The sequence below is a fragment of the Eubalaena glacialis genome, chromosome 12 (assembly GCF_028564815.1).
Source record: "Eubalaena glacialis isolate mEubGla1 chromosome 12, mEubGla1.1.hap2.+ XY, whole genome shotgun sequence".
NCBI classification, from domain to species: Eukaryota; Metazoa; Chordata; class Mammalia; order Artiodactyla; family Balaenidae; genus Eubalaena; species Eubalaena glacialis.
The window spans coordinates 68,197,357-68,216,574 of NC_083727.1; the positions used below are offsets into that span (position 1 = coordinate 68,197,357).

Sequence of the window (19,218 nt, forward strand, 5' to 3'; positions counted from 1 at the left end):
GACAGCGAATTGGTTACACAGGTGCTGGAAAACTGAAAGAACAGGAAGTGGAAGGAGAGTTAACCCAGTGATTAATGATGGCAGGAAGCAGCTCTCACTCCCGGGGCTGGAGGGATAAAAGGGACCTCTGAGCATGAAGGAGGGGCTGCACCTGGGGAGAAGACCACCACTTCCAGACACCCCACCAGGAAAGGACAGAGAAAGAGAACAAGAAACGGGAACCACAGCTTCTTTCCTCCTACCTCTGATCTCCCACCAGTGCCCCCTACTGGCAGAATAAGTCACCTAGCAAAGGAGCCTGGGAAACAAAGTTGAAAAACTCCCAGCCTCAGGGGCTTCCCTGGTGGTCCAGTGGGTGAGACTCTGAGCTCCCAGTGCAGGGGACCTGGGTTCGATCCCTGGTCAGGGAACTAGATCCTGCATGCATGCCGCAACTAAGAAGTCTGCATGCTACAACTAAAAGATCCTGCATGCCACGATGAAGATCCCACATGCTGCAACTAAGGCCTGGAATAGCCTAAATAAATAAATAAATATTAAATATTTAAAAAAATTAATAAATAAAAAAATAAAAACTCCCAGCTTCAGCATTAGAAAGGGGGGGAACATAAGGAGAGTGGGTATGACATATGACATATAGGAGAGTTGCTGGGAAAGTAAATCCTAGGGGTTCTTATCCCAAGGAGAATTTTTTTCTTTTTATTGTATCTATATGAGAAGATGGATGTTAGCTGAACCTATTGTGGTAATCATACGTAAATCAAACCATCATGCTGTACACCTTAAACTTATACAGGGATGTATGTCAATTATTTCTCAATACAAGTGGGGGAAAAAACAAAAGAAGAGTGGGGCATGAGGCTGAGAGACAAAACTGTCCTGTTATGTTTGTATTAAACTAGTGCTAATTTAGTTCATAGATAGGTAGAGAAGGATATATAGATAGATTTGTTTCTGATCTAAACAGTTTTTGAATAATTTTTTGTTAAAGTTTTTTTAGTTAAAAAAGTTTGTATTCATGATTTAGGAAAACTACCAGATGTATGTTTCTGCAAACCCTTGTGACAGAAGAAATCATAGCGGCAACCTGGATTATTATAGGATCCTTCCTCAAGAGTTCCTGGATCTGTGAACTGACTCAAGTGTGGGATGATGACTCTATCACAGAGACTCAAGCAGGGCTTTGTCCACTTAACCTACATGATTTTCTTTTTTTTGCACCAATCAAAAAGTACCTTCATGGGCCGACTATGTATTTCAGTCCAAGATACTCATGATCCTGCCAGCCACCGCTGACCTACACTGCTGATGCCAGTAGCTGTGCCAGCTAGCCTTTGGAGTTTCACTCAATTGGAGTTCACTGGCTCTACCCTAGGATGCCATCACCCCACTGAGATCAGGGAGCAGAGCCCATTTCAACCTGCAGGGCATAGGTAGCAAGTGTGTGTTGACAGGGCCAGATTCAAGGGCTTACAACCTATGCAATTGCCTAGGGTCCCCTGCTCAGAAGGACCCTGTCATCATCTTCAAGTTCTGAATCTCCGAACAAGAGGTCCACCTTTCCACTTTGCACCGGATCCTGCAAATCATGTAGCCAGTCCTGGTGCTGGGAGGACAGTTGTGATTAGAGGCCCAGGAAAGGCCTCACTGAGAAAGTAGCATTTGAGGAAGAGCCTGAAGGAGATGAGGGAGTGAGCCAGGCCCTTCTTTGACTTATTCTGATGAACTTCAACTCAGCCTTCAACACTTGGGGCAAAGGTCACCACCTCTAGGAAGGCTACGCTGACGCCCTTAGGAGTTACTACCCCCAGCTTGGTCCTGCCTTAGCACCCTGCAAATACCTGTTACATACTTAGATTACATTGTAGACTTTTGTGTTGAACATCTGTCTCTGTGGTCACCCTCTTAGTTCCTTGGAGAAGGAGACTATATATTATTCACTTTTGTAATAACAGCAATAATAATAGCTGTTACTCAATGCTAGAAGCTATTCCATAGGTTTTACTACAAGGCAGGCACTGTTGGTCTTACAGTTGGAGAAACTGAAGCACAGAAAAATTAAGTAAGAAGCCCAAGTTACCCAGCTGGTACATCATAGAGCTGGAATTTGAATCCAAGAAAGCTGGTGCCCTCAGATGTCACACAGTGCCCAGAACATGGTTGGTGAATAAATGAGTAAACAAAAAATAGTAATGACTGCATGATCACATAGAGAATCTCAGGGACAGATTTACAAAAAGGAGAGGAACTTTGTACTGTGGCTGCAAACCCAAATTCAAGCCTGCACAGGGGAGAAAAGACACTTAATTTCATGCTTTTAAGCCACATTCACTAACACAAATTTTTTTAAAACCCACTATATGAAATTATATACTTGTACATATAATCAACTTGCTTTCGTTTTTGTATTGTTACTTTAGGAATGGAAACAGGTTGTTTGGTCTGGCTCTATCATTAACTACAACTAGTACCAAAATAACCAGAAGCTTTGTTGAAATAGTGAGGTTAATTTAACAAATACATCCTGAATGTAGTATGCTTATAGAGCATGCTGCTTTGGGGAGAAACAAGTGATAATATGGATATTAATTATAGAAAATTAAGATTGGAAGCGATGCCTCATCGCTAAGTCAGTCTTCAGCCTGCAGAATGGGATGCAGTGCATTGTGGAGGTGGAAGGGAGGAGTGAGTTGTCACTGGTGCTGTTTTCTTTATTTGACAAGTGCCTTGCTGTGCAAATATAACCCAAGTCAGTGTTTTCAAAAGCCCATCGGCATAGCTTTGTTACCTCCTCTTGCCTGCTCCAGCAGCGTAGGAGAGATCCAGCTCCATCAGGACATGATGTTGCTAAAAGTAAAAGATTCCGTGTTTTGTAAGGCTGTGATTGTGGGACCTTGAGCAGCGTGCCACCCCTCTCCTGGGGCGCAGTCCCCAGATCTCCTGACCCATCAGATCAGGCTCGGGTAGATGGACTCAGTGCTGCAGCCATGAATATACACTGCCAGAAGCAGCAGAGAAGACCTTCATCACATGGCTTGAGTAGAAAATGCTGTTCCAAGTCTTATAAAAATTCCCAAACCCTATTTTCAATTTATGCCTGAAGCCCAGATGCCTGATCCCTGTAATAATCCAGAGTGACAGAACTGTTAGAAGTTTCCTTTCACAAGCTCTGTCCAGCAGCACACGGATCACGTCCTGAGGGAATGAGCTCCCCAGCTCTGCAAACAGCACCCAAGCATGCCCTCTGCCAGCTACGTTTTCATCACTTCATCTTCCTTTCTTCCACAGCAGAGAGATGATACGTCAGAACCCAAGGGAACAAAGGGTGGAGGGTCATAGTTTCAGTGGGTCAGATTTTCAACCCATGAGTGGCGTGTGGGCTCACACCACAGTGCACGAGTCTGGTAGTCTGACCTTGTTTCTTTCAGGCCCGAAACCCAAAGGTCAGAGCCACTCGCCTTGTGTGTGCCAACTGCTGGATGAGGTCACCGCCTCCTTGGGAGCAACCAGAGAGCAAGGCGGGATTACTTCCTGACCTCTCACGGGTCTTAGTCCCCCAGGGCACCCTCCATTCTGCCCAGTACGTGAGCCAGTCTCATCTGTAGCACAATGTATATTGCACATTATGGAACCATAATGTGATGAAAAAAATACTCTTCAGAATGATCCAACCAAAAGATTCCATTTAAAATGCAAGACTGTTATCCCAGGTGCCCCTAATACTGTATTTTGCATTTGTTTATCATTCCTTTAGGCCATTCCTGACCGGTGATTTTTAGCCTAGATATGTCTGCTTCCCTGAGAGCAGTGGAACACAGCTCCATTAATACCAGTGAGCTGGGACTGGCTTGCTATTTTCTCATCACTTCATTCCACTGTAACTTGATGATCATTACCTTTTTAAATAACATTGTTATGGGTCATTAGCTTTGTGGGTGATTCTCCACCTCCTACCCCCTCTTATTTTTCCCATTATCAGAGCCTTACTTGTTACAAACAGAAAGTAAATAACAATGCAGGCTTGTGGCCCCAGTTTCATAAACATGCAGGTTCACGTCGGTACCTGGATATTTGCTTTCTGAGTACGTGAGCTTAAATGATTCCTCAAAATGGAAAGACAGTGCAAGCTACTCAAGATGGAGGCTAAACCAATATTTAGAAAGCCACTGCCTATTTTAACACTGGCCTGCATGTGTGATGGGCACCCACTTTCTGTTTTGTGTATTTGGAGCTATTGCAACTGGGCTGAAATGCACCAGAGATGGGTTCCTGGAAGGGACAGTAGCGGCAGTTCAGAAGGTACCCATTGTATCAAAGCAACCCTTGATCCCGATCGGACCCAGTCGGGGGCAATTCAGTACACTCCAGGTGTCCTGCTTACAAGTCCCTGCTTCAAGGGATCCCACAGACCTCAGCAGTCTCCTCTTCTCCTGAACTGGTCAGGATTTCTTAGTTGACAACTAATCATGTCGTCTTGTGACATGTCATCTTGCCTTTCCATTGTTGATTTACGTGGTTCCTGAAAATTAACTTATTGTTCTTATCTCCTCTTCAAAGCTAAATTGTAGGTTTCTTGAGCACAGGGCTGAGTCTTGTACTTAACCATTTTCCATAGCACTTAGGTTGGAATCCCAACTCTCTACTTACTAGCTCTAGGACCTTGTACGCACTCCTTCACCTCCTTGCTTCTCAGTTTCCTTGTCTACAAAATAGCGGCAATCATGCCTGCCTTCCAGTGCGTTAGGAGAACCAGCTAGCGCAGTGCTGGGAACTAGCAGGAGCTTGGTGAATAGTAACTGACTCTCTAGACAAAGCCCTGCACACAGAAGCTGAGCAAAATTTAGCAGAATTAAATATGACAAAGCATGGTTTAAACTCGCAGGAGGGAAGAGCTAATTATGGACTCTTGAAATTTCATGGTGAGGACACCGTCTTCTCTGACCTGGGATTGAATGACATTTTACAACCCTGTTTTTATTCATGTCTCGTTCATGACCATGTGATGATCATTTCAAGCTCATCATGTCTCCTGAGCCCCCAAAGGATCAATGAACTGATTTGGGATGTGGAGACTGTGCTTATTGGCATCCTTGGACCCACTCATACATTTAAGTATTAGCTTGGCCCTGAGTGGAGAAGCCTTCTGCAGCTCCTTGCTGCCATGAGGCAAGTGGTGATGCCCAGGACTGCTCTAGTGATCCTCAAGAGTGTCCCTTAGCTTCTTTAGGAATTTTCTTTAAAAGCAGCCATAGCGGGGGATAGTGGTACAGCTTACTGAGACCGCATCAAAATAAAAAAGAAATGGGGATGAGAGTATGAGGAGGACTGTATAAAAAAAACATAAATAGCATCAAGATGAGTTTCCCCGATTTCCCGTATAACGAGCGCATCTGCCAAAACTCAAGATGTGTATTATCCACTCTGCAATTGGCAGATTGCCTAGGAGCGGAGCGGAAAATGCTTCCTGATGGAGGGGTCAACTCTGCCTTGTTTCTGCCATTTTCTCTTTGTGGTGGAGCTGTGTTACAATGAAGAAATGGGTCCTGTGACATTCTCATCAACCTTCTTTGGTTACTTATCAATATGCACTTCCTTACCTTACACTCCCTTTTATAGGTTCCTGGGAGAAAAGTACATAAAACAGATATTTGCTGAATCTATTGCCATGTCAGCTTAGTAGAACAAAAGTGTAGGTCAGGTGAACTCTCTTTCAATATAGGTGCTAGGGGATGTGACAAATAAGCACCCCTGCCTGCCATTGATTGATTGGTGTAGTTTGTTGGTTTACACAGTGCCTTGCTCCAAAAGTAATTTGAGACAGCACTCACCAAGCAGAGTGTGTTGTCACCTTCTGGACACTATAGTTGTATGTTAGGGGCACAGTTAGACTTCAGACATATTCAGTAATATACAAGCTTTTATCAGATGTTTATAGACCCTCCTTAGGTGCAGGGTTACAAAGAGAAATGAAACAATCCCTGATCTGAAGAAGCTTTGCTGTCTACTGGTAGAAACTGACACAATTAAGTACAATAAAAGGGAGATGGCAATGATTGCCCTTGTAGAACTATAATGTGGGTCTTGCAGTCATGGGTTTTTGTTGTGGTTTTTTTTTTTTTTTTAAACCAAACATCTCAGGACTCATTATCTGATGGAGAAATTTTTTTGAATTTTATTTAAAGTACTTCAAAAATATTAACAATTAAAATTCCATTCAGCTATGTATCTAAGAAATTTCCCTTACTAGGCATTCCCTTAGAATGCAGTCAGTGATATAAAATCAGCACTGCCCTTGGGGAAGGCAGGGTGTTTCCTTTCTTCGGCTATGGGGGCTGAGAGGATGGTGTCATTTGCTCTCTAAGAAGTCTGCAGAGGGCTCCCAGAAGAGTTGATGTCTGTGTTGAATCTTGAACAGCAGATATAGGTCCTCACAAGAGTTTGGGCTCTGTGTGCTATTCTGAATTCAATCCATGTGGCAGTCAGCTCCAAAGCCTGCGGGTTCCTCTTGCTCTGCACTTATTGCCCTAGCAGATATTTTTTAGTCACTGCTACTGTAGCTTCCAGCAAGGACCCCATGACCTCTGCTTTCATTTGTTTTGTACACATGATTCATGGACCTGCCTCCCCTCCCTTCCTTATAGGGTCAGCAGTGCTTGCAAGAACCTAGAGGATGCGTGGGTTTGTGTATAGGGTAAGGAAGCCTGCCCTGAACACCAGCAAGTTTAATCCATTTTCATTCGAAAGAACAACTGGCCTTAGGCAACATATTTCTAATGGTCTAAGTCATTCAGCATGTGGGTGCGTGCAGGCATGCGCGTGTATACAAGCTGTGCATAAATAGCACGTTTCCAATCTGCGGAAAATGTGTAATGGACAAGCAGCACATGACAGTAGGCTCAGCCCCTGAAGATTTACCAGGAAAGAAGACAGCTGCATGGCAAAGCTGCTGCTTATAATTAGGGAAGGAATTGCCCATGTCCTGTGCCATTCAACAACTTCAGCCATTTAAATGACAGCCGGCTTGTTTAGCTCTGTAACCACCCTCCACCCTTTTTAGGGGCCAGGAGTTAATTTCTTTTTGAGAACGCTGCTTTGGACTGTCATCTCTAGTATCATTGTAAGATGGGATATGACGTGATGACTGGAAAATCTCAGCTAGCAACCATGATGAATGAGCAAAGAACAGGAGTTGCTTTCAACGTCTCTTTTTAACTTTGTGAGGGAAAAACTATTTTCAAAACCCCGTGGACTTTCCGATTTCTAACAGGGCCATATGCTAGTTCTGCAGTTGACAAGAAAACTATAATGCTTTCTTTGGCTCAAGTGAGCTGTAAGAAGTATCACAGCACTCCTGACGTACAGTGGCTCTCAACAGGACGGGTGGGGAGGGAAATTAATAGGCTTCCCATTGTTACCGTGCACTTTTGCCAGGATATTTCATTAGTGTAAACACTGAACCCACTGTCATCTTGTTTAGCCACTTGACCCTGATGATTTTCAGTTCTGTGTGTCGTGATGAGTAGAGCACTGGCCTGCACGAGACAGGCCCTAATTACTGGAAGCAGAATCACTGCTGACCCAGGACGAGATTAATTGCTCCTTTGCAGTCTTTATCCTGGGACATTAGCGCTGTCTGGTTATCTTGCTTCAGTTGAGGGATTCGGGACAATAGCAGTGCTGATGGTAACGGTCGGCAATTCCCCTGTTTGTTTTGCAGGTCACGGCCAGGGGGTTTGGGCCGCTGTTGCAGTTCGCCTACACCGCTAAGCTGTTACTCAGCAGAGAAAACATCCGCGAGGTCATCCGCTGTGCCGAGTTCCTGCGCATGCACAACCTGGAGGACTCCTGCTTCAGCTTCCTGCAGACCCAGCTCCTGAACAGCGAGGATGGCCTGTTTGTGTGCCGAAAGGACGGTGCGTGCCAGCGCCCGCACGAGGACCGTGAGAACAGCGCCGGAGAGGAAGAGGAGGAAGAGGAGGAGACGATGGATTCGGAGACGGCCAAGATGGCTTGCCCCAGGGACCAGATGCTTCCAGACCCCATCAGCTTTGAGGCCACTGCCATCCCAGTAGCAGAGAAGGAAGAAGTTTTGCTGCCGGAGTCCGACGTGCCCGCGGACACCAAGGAGAGCGCGGCAAAGGACGCGTTAACGCAGTACCCCAGATACAAGAAATACCAGCTTGCATGTACCAAGAATGTCTATAACGCATCATCACACAGTACCTCAGGTTTTGCAAGCACATTCAGTGAAGATAACTCTGGCAGCAGCCTCAAGCCGGGGCTTGCCATGGGGCAGATCAAAAGCGAGCCGCCCAGCGAAGAGAACGACGAAGAGAGCATCACGCTCTGCCTGTCTGGAGATGAGCCTGACGTCAAAGACAGAGCCGGGGACGTGGAAATGGACCGGAAACAGCCCCGCCCCGCCCCCGCCCCCGCCCCCCCTGCCGGGGCCGCCTGCCTGGAGAGGTCCAGGGGCGCGTCCTCCCCCTCCTGCTTAAGGTCTCTGTTTAGCCTAACAAAAAGTGTGGAGTTGTCCGGCCTGCCCGGTACCTCTCAGCAGCACTTTGCCAGGAGTTCCGCGTGCCCTTTTGACAAGGGGATCACTCAGGGTGACCTTAAAAGTGACTATGCCCCTTTCCCGGGCAATTACGGACAGCCCCACATGGGCCAGAAGGACGCGTCCAGCCTCACAGTGGGGTCGCCCCTCAAGGGGCCTGGGTTGGAGGCGCTCTGTAAACAGGAAGGAGAGCTGGACCGGAGAAGTGTGATCTTCTCCTCCAGCGCTTGTGACCAAGTGAGCACCGCGGTGCACTCGTATTCTGGGGTAAGCGGTTTGGACAAAGACCTCTCTGAGCCAGTGCCAAAGGGCCTGTGGGTGGGGACTGGCCAGTCCCTCCCCAGCTCACAGGCCTACCCTCACGGTGGGCTGATGGCTGAACACTTGCCCGGAAGGATGCGGCCCAACACCAGCTGCCCGGTGCCAATCAAAGTCTGCCCTCGCTCGCCCCCGCTGGAGACCAGGACTAGAACATCGAGCTCGTGCTCGTCCTACTCGTATGCCGAGGACGGGAGTGGGGGCTCGCCCTGCAGCCTTCCTCTCTGCGAGTTCTCCTCCTCGCCCTGTTCCCAGGGAGCCAGATTCCTTGCCACAGAACATCAGGAACCAGGCCTGATGGGAGATGGAATGTACAACCAAGTCCGACCCCAGATTAAATGTGAGCAGTCTTACGGCACCAACTCCAGCGACGAATCCGGATCGTTCTCGGAAGCAGACAGTGAGTCGTGTCCTGTGCAGGACAGGGGCCAGGAGGTAGGGAACCCAACTAAATTCAAGCATGTGATCCACCCTCAGTCCTTTATCTGGACTCTCCCTGCCCCCCCACCACTGCCAGATTGTTCTTGTTTGTCAAGATTAAAGGTTACAGTAAAGGGACTGTCCCCCTCATCCGTAGAGGCAGGAGGCTTCAAGGCGATTCCAAATTAACCACTTTGTCCTAGAAAGCACTTGAAATTTGATCGAGATTTCATTACTCAACAAGCAGAGACAAAGTGCTTAGTGAAAACAGTAAGTCTAATACCTGAAAGCGTGCGCAGGTACTTCCGATCCCCGCCCCCCTCTCCTTCTCCTCCGTCTGCTTTGAAAGGATGCCATACCCCTCACTCTCATCCTTGCCCCTCGCCTCTTCAGTGTGAAGGAAAATATAGAATCGCTTTCAAAACTGGTTAAAACTAGAGAGATCCACACTAAACAGGTGCTTTCCCAGCACCTTTAAGTTTCCTTGTCAGCTGGGACTCTGGAGCCATCCCTTGTCCATTCATTTCGATGCAGGTGATGGACAGCTCACCATCCGTCCCAGTCCCAGTGTCACTGAAGGAGCACCCTTGTCAGTCACACATAACGGTATGATGTGTCATTTCCCAAGCTCCCCACAAATGGTGAGAGTCATTTTAAGGAACAGTGGGGTTGCGTAGCAGTCCACCCTGAAAGCAAAGTACTTTCTAGATAAAAATTCCCAAAGGCGCCATCTGTGTCTTCCCAGGGCTGGGAGAGGAGGCAGGAGCAACGCCAGCCACATCGTGAGCAAGACTCACGTGGCCAAGGAGAGAAGGAATAGACGCCCTCAGATGCTCCCCCTTCCCCTGTAACATGAGAGGCCCCCGGAAAGATCTGAGGGTGTCTGTGTCATGATCTGGCACAGTCTTGCTGACCGACAAGCAACCAACCTGAGACTGCCACCTGTGTCTCAGACCTGCCTCCTGAGCAGGACAGAGCGAGCCCGGTGGGAAGTCCCTCCCGAGAGCTGCTTCTCCGAAAAACACAGGAGGAAATGAAGCGTGGTCCTCATTATGCCAGTGCCCTCCGCCTGCGTCTGCACTCCCTGGTTATTAGCCTCTAGCGAAGCAGGGATGTTAACCCAACCAGACAGCAGAAATGCCACACAGGGTGAGGTGGCTTTTCACAGAGCCACGTGCGGTTTATTCAGCCTCGGCGAGGTTGGCGAGAAGCACATGAAGATTTTAGATCGGGCATGTTTTGAAAATAGATTCCAAAACTTCCTGTGCCAACTACAGAAGTGCCCTGTGGTCACTTCCTCGTTTTCTAGCTAGCCCGGTCCCCGCTCTTCTGTTACTGCCTGGCAAAGATGGAGAAAGAAACATACTGAAAGGATTTAATTTAGCTAAAAGTCATTAAAAAGGAAATTTGAATGGGAAACTATTGCTATTTGAATACACTGTATCCCCTCAGGTTTGGGATGGAGGGTTGGGCTCAGTGCCCCAAGCCAGACTCACATCTGTGTCGTCACGTCTGTGTCCCTGACCTGAGAGGACTGAGGTTTCGTGAGGACAGTGAAAGGCTGTGTGTTCTCTTTCCTCACTCATTTCTTTCCGTCTGATCACAACGTTTAGGAGGTTTTCTTTTTTCCCTGAAATTATTCATAGGCACCCCTGATGCAGAAGCCCAGTTGCTGGGTCCATCGGCATAATGATTTCCCTTGCCAAGGATGTCTCAAGAAAAGGACAAATGCCTTTGAGTCTTTGTTTTCTTTATATCTCTCCCTTAAGAGGAGCCTCACCATTAACTAAAGGGAGTGTGTGTTTATGACATTTGCATATGTTTAAGGACCTGTCAGTTTCAGATGAATCTCCTTGTGTCTCTCTAATGTCCCCAAAGAGAACTTAAAGTCACTTCTTGGAACTAAATGCTGCCAACAAGAGCACATGTGTGTTTCCTGTGTTCGGGCCTTATCACTTGTCTGCCTTAGACCTTTTCAGTTTTAAATGAATCGATGAAAAGGAAAAATCGGGGCTTCCTTGGCGGTCCAGTGGTTAGGGCTCTGCGCGTCCACTGCAGGGGGCGCAGGTTCAATCCCTGGTTGGGGTGGGTGGGGAGGGAAAAAAAAGAACAGGAAGAACCATTCAACCTATAAAATAGTCATGAACAGGACTAGTCTTCCCTCAAAAAATACCTCTGTTTTCAAAAATATTTTTATTTTCACTTTTAAAAAATAGATCTGTTCTTTGCATTTCTAAACAGTCTCGAAAGAAGAGACATTTTCCAGATTTCTGTGTCGTTTCGGGAATCACATTTAGCCCCTCTCGGTAGTACATTTTGGGAAGGATTGTTATAGTGAAGCTAAGGTTTTTTCCCAATTTGACCTTTTAGTTTTCCTAAAGTAGAGATTAGGTTTTGCAAGAACTGTCTCAGGGACTTAGCATGACTGCTCTTCTTTGAGTGAATACTTTGCTTTGGGGAGTTTCTTTGACCCCAGTGGAAGTGTGGTCTCCAGTAATAACACTGAAGGCAAACTCTTCACAAAGTGAATCATAACTGATCCAGAAGCCAACATCTCCTGGGCTGATTCTTCCCCGATCTGCTCTTGTGTAAGGTTCCAGGTGACTTCTCTTCCAAGTGAACCCCAAAGAGATGCCAGAGCCAGAAACCAAAAAAAGAGTTTCCAGGGGACTTCCCTGGCGGTCCAGTGGTTAAGATTCTGCGCTTCCACTTCGGGGGGCTCGGGTTCGATCCCTGGTCAGGGAACTAAGATCCCGCATGCCGTGTGGCATGGCCAAAAAATAAATAAAATTCAAAAAAGAAGAGTTTCCACCTCCAGCCAGCCACCTGTTCAGTACTTCAGACTGACGGGTCCTGGCTTCCTCCCAGTCTCTCTTTCTCTGTAAAGAGCCAAAATGTTAGATCAAAAGAAAAGTGTTAACCTACCTTATATTCTGATTTCTAGTTACACCCTCTTAACTCTCCTACCTCGCCAGCATTGACTTCTCATCCTAACTCTTCCCCAGCTTTGAGGAAAGTTTAAATAAGCACAATATTGTCTTTTATCAACAATCAGCTTTTTTAAGTTCCTTTTTTTAAATAATCAATCACAGCATACCCAGCCCCTAACATACCAAATTTAGCAGGCTTCCTCTGTGCCTACAACAGTATATAAACACACATTCGCATCTCTAGGGGTTTGGGTTTTATTTTAATACCATTTGCCATGTAATTACTAAGCAACTTGCTTTTTGCACATAGCTGTCTACTGTGTACGTGCCTCTAGGTCAATCGTGTAGGGTTGACACATGCTTCTTTAATATCCGTCGTTTCCATAAATCACAATTGACTCAGCGATCACCTATCAACAGACATTCCGGTTTCCAGTTTTCTCCCTCTTACAAACATTGGTGCAATAAACATTCTTGTGAACATGTTTAGTGGTGGTGCTTTTATTTTTGTGGGTTAGAGCCCCATAAATGGGTTAAAGGTTATACTCATTTGTTAAATGCTACCTACCTACTTTCCCAAAAGGTTGTAGCAATTCACATATCCTTCAGCGACTTATGAGTGTCCATTGCCCCCTGTTCTTGCCAGTAGTAGTGGTCACCAGTCCTTTTGTTTTTTGCCAATCTGATGGGCAAAACATGATGACTTCTAGTGATGTTGATAACTTTCTTGTGTGTATTCGCCATTTTGTATTTCCTTTCCTGGACTTGCCATGTGTCCACTTTTTGGGTATGTTGTTTGACTTTAGTCAATTTACAGGATCCTTAATCCTTAATATAGGAATATTAATCCTTTCTTATATTAATCCTATATCTTCTCCTTGTCTACTTTTTATAGTATCTTTTTCCATTTAAAAAAAATTTAAGTTTTATGTAATCAAATTATCAATCTTTTTCTTTATGACTTCTGGGTTTGCTATTTTACTTAAAAAGTCAACTTGGGAATTTTTATTTATTTATTTTTGGCTGCACAGCACAGCATGCGGGATCTTAGTTGCCCAACCAGGGATCAAACCCGTGCCCTCTACAGTGGAAGCATGGAGTCCTAACCACTAGACTGCCAGGGAAGTCCCCAACTTGGGAATTTTTTTCTTCCAATGATGAAAAAATGGACAGGTCATATTAAGTGAAAAAGGTAACATAAACAGTATATATAACAAGGTCCCAGTTTACTTCATAAAGAAACATATTATAAATAATAAAAGCAGTATAGAGAATAAGATAAAATGGGAGGCAAAGTTGGCAAGAGGGAATACAGGGAAAGGTTAATTTCTATGTATTTCTGTAACGTTTGAATTCCGTATATCTCACACAGATTCTTTTCTTAATTGAGAGATAATTCATATACCATAAAATTCACTCTGTTAAAATGAACAGTTCAGTGGTTTTCAGTGGTTCACGAAGTTGTATGACCATCACCAATATCTAATCCCAGAATATTTTCATAACCCCCCAAAAAAACATAATATCCAGCAGCAATCACTTCTCATTGCCCTCTTCCCTTACCCCACGAAATTACTAAACTATCTTCTGTCTCTATAGATTGCCTAGTCTAGACATTTCATTTCAAAGGAATCTTACAATATGTGGCCATTTGTGTCTGGCTTCTTTCATTTAGCATGTTTTCAAGGTTCCTCCTTGCCATTGATGTACCCACCAGGTACATTATCATGTATCAGTTCTTCACTCCTTTTTATTGCTGAATAATATTCCACTGTGTGGATATACCAATTTTGTTGATCCATTCATCAATTGAGGGACATTTAGGTTATTTCCACTTTGGGGTCATTATCAATTATCTGCTATGAGCATTTGTGTACAAGTTTCTTGTAGACATGTGTTTTCAATTCTCTTCGTTATATACCAAGGAGTGGAATTGCTAAATCATATGATAACTCTATGTTTAGCATTCTGAGGAACTACTAGACTGTTTTCCAAGGTAACTGAACCATTTTACATTCCTACCAGCAATGTATGAGGGATCCAATTTCTCTGCATCCTCATCAACATTTGTTACTGTCCATCTTTTTTATTATAGCCATTCTAGTGGTGTAAAGTGATATCTCATTGTGGTTTACAGGTTCGTTTTTAAATTTTGAAAATTATGGAAGAGTCACGAGCATTTGCCAAGTAGTAAGCATCTTAGTGACATAGTTTTGTACCACAAGCATTAACTGTAGATTTTAATAAAGAAGCACTAGGAAGACAGTTTATTTGCATAGTCAAAAGCATTGATTAGTTGGACTTGCTTTATTTATTTTATTTTTTTGGCTGTGTTGGGTCTTTGTTGCTGCGCGTGGGCTTTCTCTAGTTGCGGTGAGCGGGGGCTACTCTTTTGTTGCAGTGCACGGGCTCAGTAGTTGCGGCTCGCGGGCTCAGTAGTTGTGGCATGCGGGCTCTAGAGCGCAGGCTCAGTAGTTGTGATGCATGGGCTTAGTTGCTCTGCGGCACGAGGGATCTTCCCAGGCCAGGGCTTGAACCTGTGTTCCCTGCATTGGCAGGTGGATTCTTAACCACTGTGCCACCAGGGAAGTCCTGGACTTGCTTTATTAACATGCTTCATGTCAAGAGGGATGAAAGTGTATGAGGGTGATGTGCGTACATGTATGTTGGTGTATGTGTTGGGGCAGGGGGAAATAATGTCCAGAGCAAACACAGAAATGTTACAGAAGAGCCGTGTCTGACTCTAAGTCTTCCACCCAAATGTTGGCTTCCAGACATATGTTGGATGTAAAATGTTTACAGTCGTTTTTGTGGTTTGTTGAATCAGGCATCTTTTTACAAGTAAGTGTAGTTGGTCTGCTTAATATTTAGAAAGAAGACCTTGCTGGGCAGCATAGAAGTCAGCCATATTTCTAATTAAAACAATGTTTTCACGTTGTCTAGAAAGACTCTTAGCATCTGCAACTGCAAAGCATATCGTATGACAGAAAGAAGAATCTATGTGACAAACATAGGGCTGATAAACAAATACTAATACTCCACAACGACTACTAGTACTACTACTAATAATAATGGAATTCCCTGGTGGTGCAGTGGATAGGACTTCGCACTCCCAATGCAGGGGGCCTGGGTTTAATCCCTGCTCAGGGAACTATATCCCACTTGCATGCCACAACTAAGAGTTTGCATGCCACAACTAAGGAGCCAGTGCAACCAAATAAATAAATAAATACTAAAAATAAATAAATAAAAAGAATTCTCGCTTAAAAAATAATAATAATACTTCATAGTCATAAGGCAATTCAAACTTTTCAAAGCACTTTCTCCATCTATTATCCAGTTTTATTCTTCATAGCAGTCCTCTCAGCTAAGTAGGGCAGATATTATCTCCCTCTGACTCCCAGATCCTCAAAGAACTTCAGGACAGAGAAGGAAAGACTTGCCTGAGATCACATAGCTAGGTAATTGCAGCGTCACCACTAAATTCCAGGTGTCCTGTGTTTGTTTCAGAAACTGGATCATAAGAACAGAGGTTAGACGGACAGTTGTGCAGGAAGTGTGTCTTTGGCAGGGGAGATTTTGTCACTGGCATCTGCCCAGCACAGAGCTGGCTGTCGCCATTCCAACAGCACTACAATTGTCAGCCCAATGGGCATCTTGCTTTGTCCCCCAGACAACTCACAGGGATCTGAGGGGCTTGTAAGAACGTAAATGTTAAAGGCTTTGGAGAGGTGACTGCACCATCAGGTCCTCAGGGTACTGCTAAGGGGTCCAACTCCTGCAGCTTCTACTCAACATCTAATAGTGAAACCAAGAAAGGAGATAGGAAAGAAGATTGACCAACAAGCTTCCGCTGGGATTGCTAGAGGAAAGAGGTGCTTTTTTTTGCCTTTTTCTACAACGCCTGCATCTCTGTCCTGCTTCTCCAACAGCCCCCATCCAGCACACCGAAGACACCAGGCGAGTGAGATGTGTGTTGAGAGGCATGGTGAGGTGAGGTAGCCATTGTACTGTCTGATTACAACCCTGTAAAAAGTATACAGAGGAAGCAAAGATCACGGGGAAGTCCACCAGAGCAGGAGAGTCATTGTTTGGGTGTGGACATTTTATTCTCCTCTTTTGTCTCATAATTGAATTTTCTGCCAGAAGTTATATTTCTCGTACAATTTTTAGATGGTATTTTTGTTTAACTGGGAGAGAATGGATGTGGTTTTGGCGGCAGAAACAGGGTAGTTGTTGGCAGGAGAGAGAATGGGAGCAGCTGCTTTCTGTCTGGTGAGAAAGAAGCACCAGCACCTGGGGTCCAGCCAGCAGCATCCCCTGGTCAGGCCCCCGAGGAGGAATATTTAGGTTTCTTTCACTGTCCAGATGTCACAGCATCTTCCCACCTTTTGTCAGCCCCTAGGGTCAGAGACCCCTCGGCAGTGCAGGGACCACTCATTGCAGGGAGCTCCCAGGAGGTCTGAGCCCCTCCTCTGGTCACTACCGAGCTGGCCAGGATGGGTACCGGGTGAAAACAGCTTCTGCCCTGTTCCTCCTGCTGTGCTCCAGAGAGAGGAGAGTGAGTACCGTGCTGGGGCCAGGATGACAGCAACAGAGCAGATTAGACAAGCTGAGGCTGCCCAACTCTCGGAGTGAGTCTCCACTGAGAACCCAAGCGGCGGCAAGCACCTGTCTAGAGAGACGTCGGCGCCCCGGACCCCTTGGGCCCTTGCCCTTCTAAGCAGCCTGGCCAGCCTTCCGTGCCTCTGCGCTGAGCCTCACTCACGTGTAATCGCCGAATGGTGGTGGTGGTGATTGGCTGGACTCTCCATCTTGTCACCTCACTGTTTACAAGAGTCCGTGGAATGAAAACTAAGCTACCTCCGAGAAGTAAAATCCTGGAGGAATCATTGGGTTCTAAGAATTTGCCAGAAGAAAGGCAGGAGGGCCTCAGCCTTCTCAAGGTCCAAGGCCAAGTCACATTAGCTGACTTTTGAGCCCATCTGGGGACTATGTGGGTGCCTGCCAGCCTGGGAAAGGAATGTTCTCCCAGCTCCATAGTGGGTCTGCGGCTGCCGTTCATCTCCGGGGAAGATGCCCTTCAGCTTGGAACTTACTACCCTGAAATCAACAAATAGGTGTGGTGAAGTTCCCACTGTGCCTTTCCAAGAACAGTCAGGGGCTTCCCTTTGGTAGTTGGGGTAAGTCCTCCCTAGCTAGAAGGGTAGCAGCACCTTTTCGAAAGAAACAAGAGTAGCTGGGGTTTGGGCTTTTTTTTTTTTTTTTTTTCATGTGGAAGAAAGTCTATAGCTGACGATTTTCCTTTGACCTCTTTGCAAAGCAGCTTGAGTTGCAACAGCTCTGCTGAAATGTTATATGGCCTTTTGCTTCAAGGACTTTGAAACCAGCATTGTTGATTTTTCCTCTTTCCTGTCAACCTCGGTCCTGTTTCCGTAGTGTTTTATGTTTGCTGTCTGGAGGATTTTAAATACAGTAGCTCTTGGTATAGAAGGCCTTTTGACTTTCCCTGTGGCCTGAGCTATAGGTATATATTCTGTCTGAAAATAAGTAAACACACTGTAGAGCAGAAGCAGAATTGCTTTGTTGTCAGCAGAGGGGGAGACGCCACGAAGCCCGAAGTGCTGTAACCCCTGCTGTGCAAACAAGCCTCCTGCCTGGTGTGGAAACATCCCTGTCCCTAACAGACAGACCTCTGTGTTATTTAGGTACCATCCAGGATCTGAGTGTCTGTTTGTTATCCAAAGGGTATAAAAGGGAAATCAAACATTCTTTCATATCATTATAAGCCCTGTGCAAACACAGCCCGTGGACAAAGCCCTTTCCTGGGTCCATAAACAAGGAGCTGTTTGTCCTGACTGCCCGTCATTAGCAGCCAAAGCAGGGCTGAGCCGAGCATGGTGTCATGTGCACTGTTGCGATTCTGCTTTCTTGGGCCAGAATTTGACAGGTGTCATGGGACAGATTTCACCCTATGGAAGTTCAATCAGAGCACCCACTGGGAGCCTTCAGCAAATGCCACGTCTAACAGGCTCAGAGCTATGAAGTAACCTGACTAAGCCATTGCACCCAGCCGCAGGAAGGCAGATCTCTAGTAGGATTGCCTTTGTGCCTGGGGATTAACGAGCCACAAATGCCAGGATCCAGACTCCTGTCTGCCTGTATCTGATGCAACCAAAGCAAAAGCCTGCGCTTAGGATAAAATATCTCCCTCTCACTCCCCTGAACAACTCAGACATAACTCTGCAGCTTCTGAATATTAACGAGGGCCTGGTTTCTTCACCCCAAAATATTTTGATCAATTAAGCCCAGACCTGCCAGTCTGATTCTCTGGTTACTGAAGTTCACTCGAGTCCACTTGTTCCGTCTTCTAGAGCAGTGCTGTCCAGTACAGGAGGCATACGTCACACGTGGCTACTGAGCCCTGGAAACGAGGCTCATCTGAATTGTAATGAACCCCCAAGTGTAAAACACACCTCGGATTTTGAAAATTTAGTACCCCCCAAAAGGTGAAATATCTCAATAATTTTTAATGTTAATTACATGTTGAAAATATTTTAGCTCCATTGGGTTCAATTAAATATATTATTAAAATTAATTTCACCTGTTTCTTTTCACTTTAACGTGGCTAGTAGAAGATGTAAAAATCACACACGCAGCTCACATTGTTTGCATTGGACAGCGCTGGCCTGGCTCCTGAAGGAAGTTTAGGTTTATAGTGCCATCTGCTGGTCCACCTAAAGCAGACGCTAGTGTAAGCGGGAGTTCAGCCATCTGAGCAGGGAAACACTGTCTCTTGGCCAAGCAACATGCAGTCTTCCTCTTCCAGAAGCTTCTGAGCAGGACCAGAACTGACCACTCAAGTCTCTGCCTTGTCAGGAGTCTTTTTTTTAATTTTTTATTTTATACTGGAGAATAGTTGATTAACAATGTTGTGTTAGTTTCAGATATACAACAAAGTGATTCAGTTATACATATACATGTATCTATTCT

At 45.5% G+C, this 19,218-nt stretch overlaps 1 protein-coding gene across 2 annotated transcripts in view; it reads left to right on the forward strand.

The window, feature by feature from the left end:
• BACH2 (BTB domain and CNC homolog 2) overlaps nt 1-19,218 on the forward strand; it is a 273,204-nt gene that overhangs the window by 245,564 nt on the left and 8,422 nt on the right. For both annotated transcript variants that reach the window (XM_061207047.1, XM_061207048.1), the window contains one exon: nt 7,718-9,310. In XM_061207047.1, the coding sequence (XP_061063030.1) occupies nt 7,718-9,310 (1,593 nt within the window). The remainder of the gene's footprint in view (nt 1-7,717; nt 9,311-19,218) is intronic.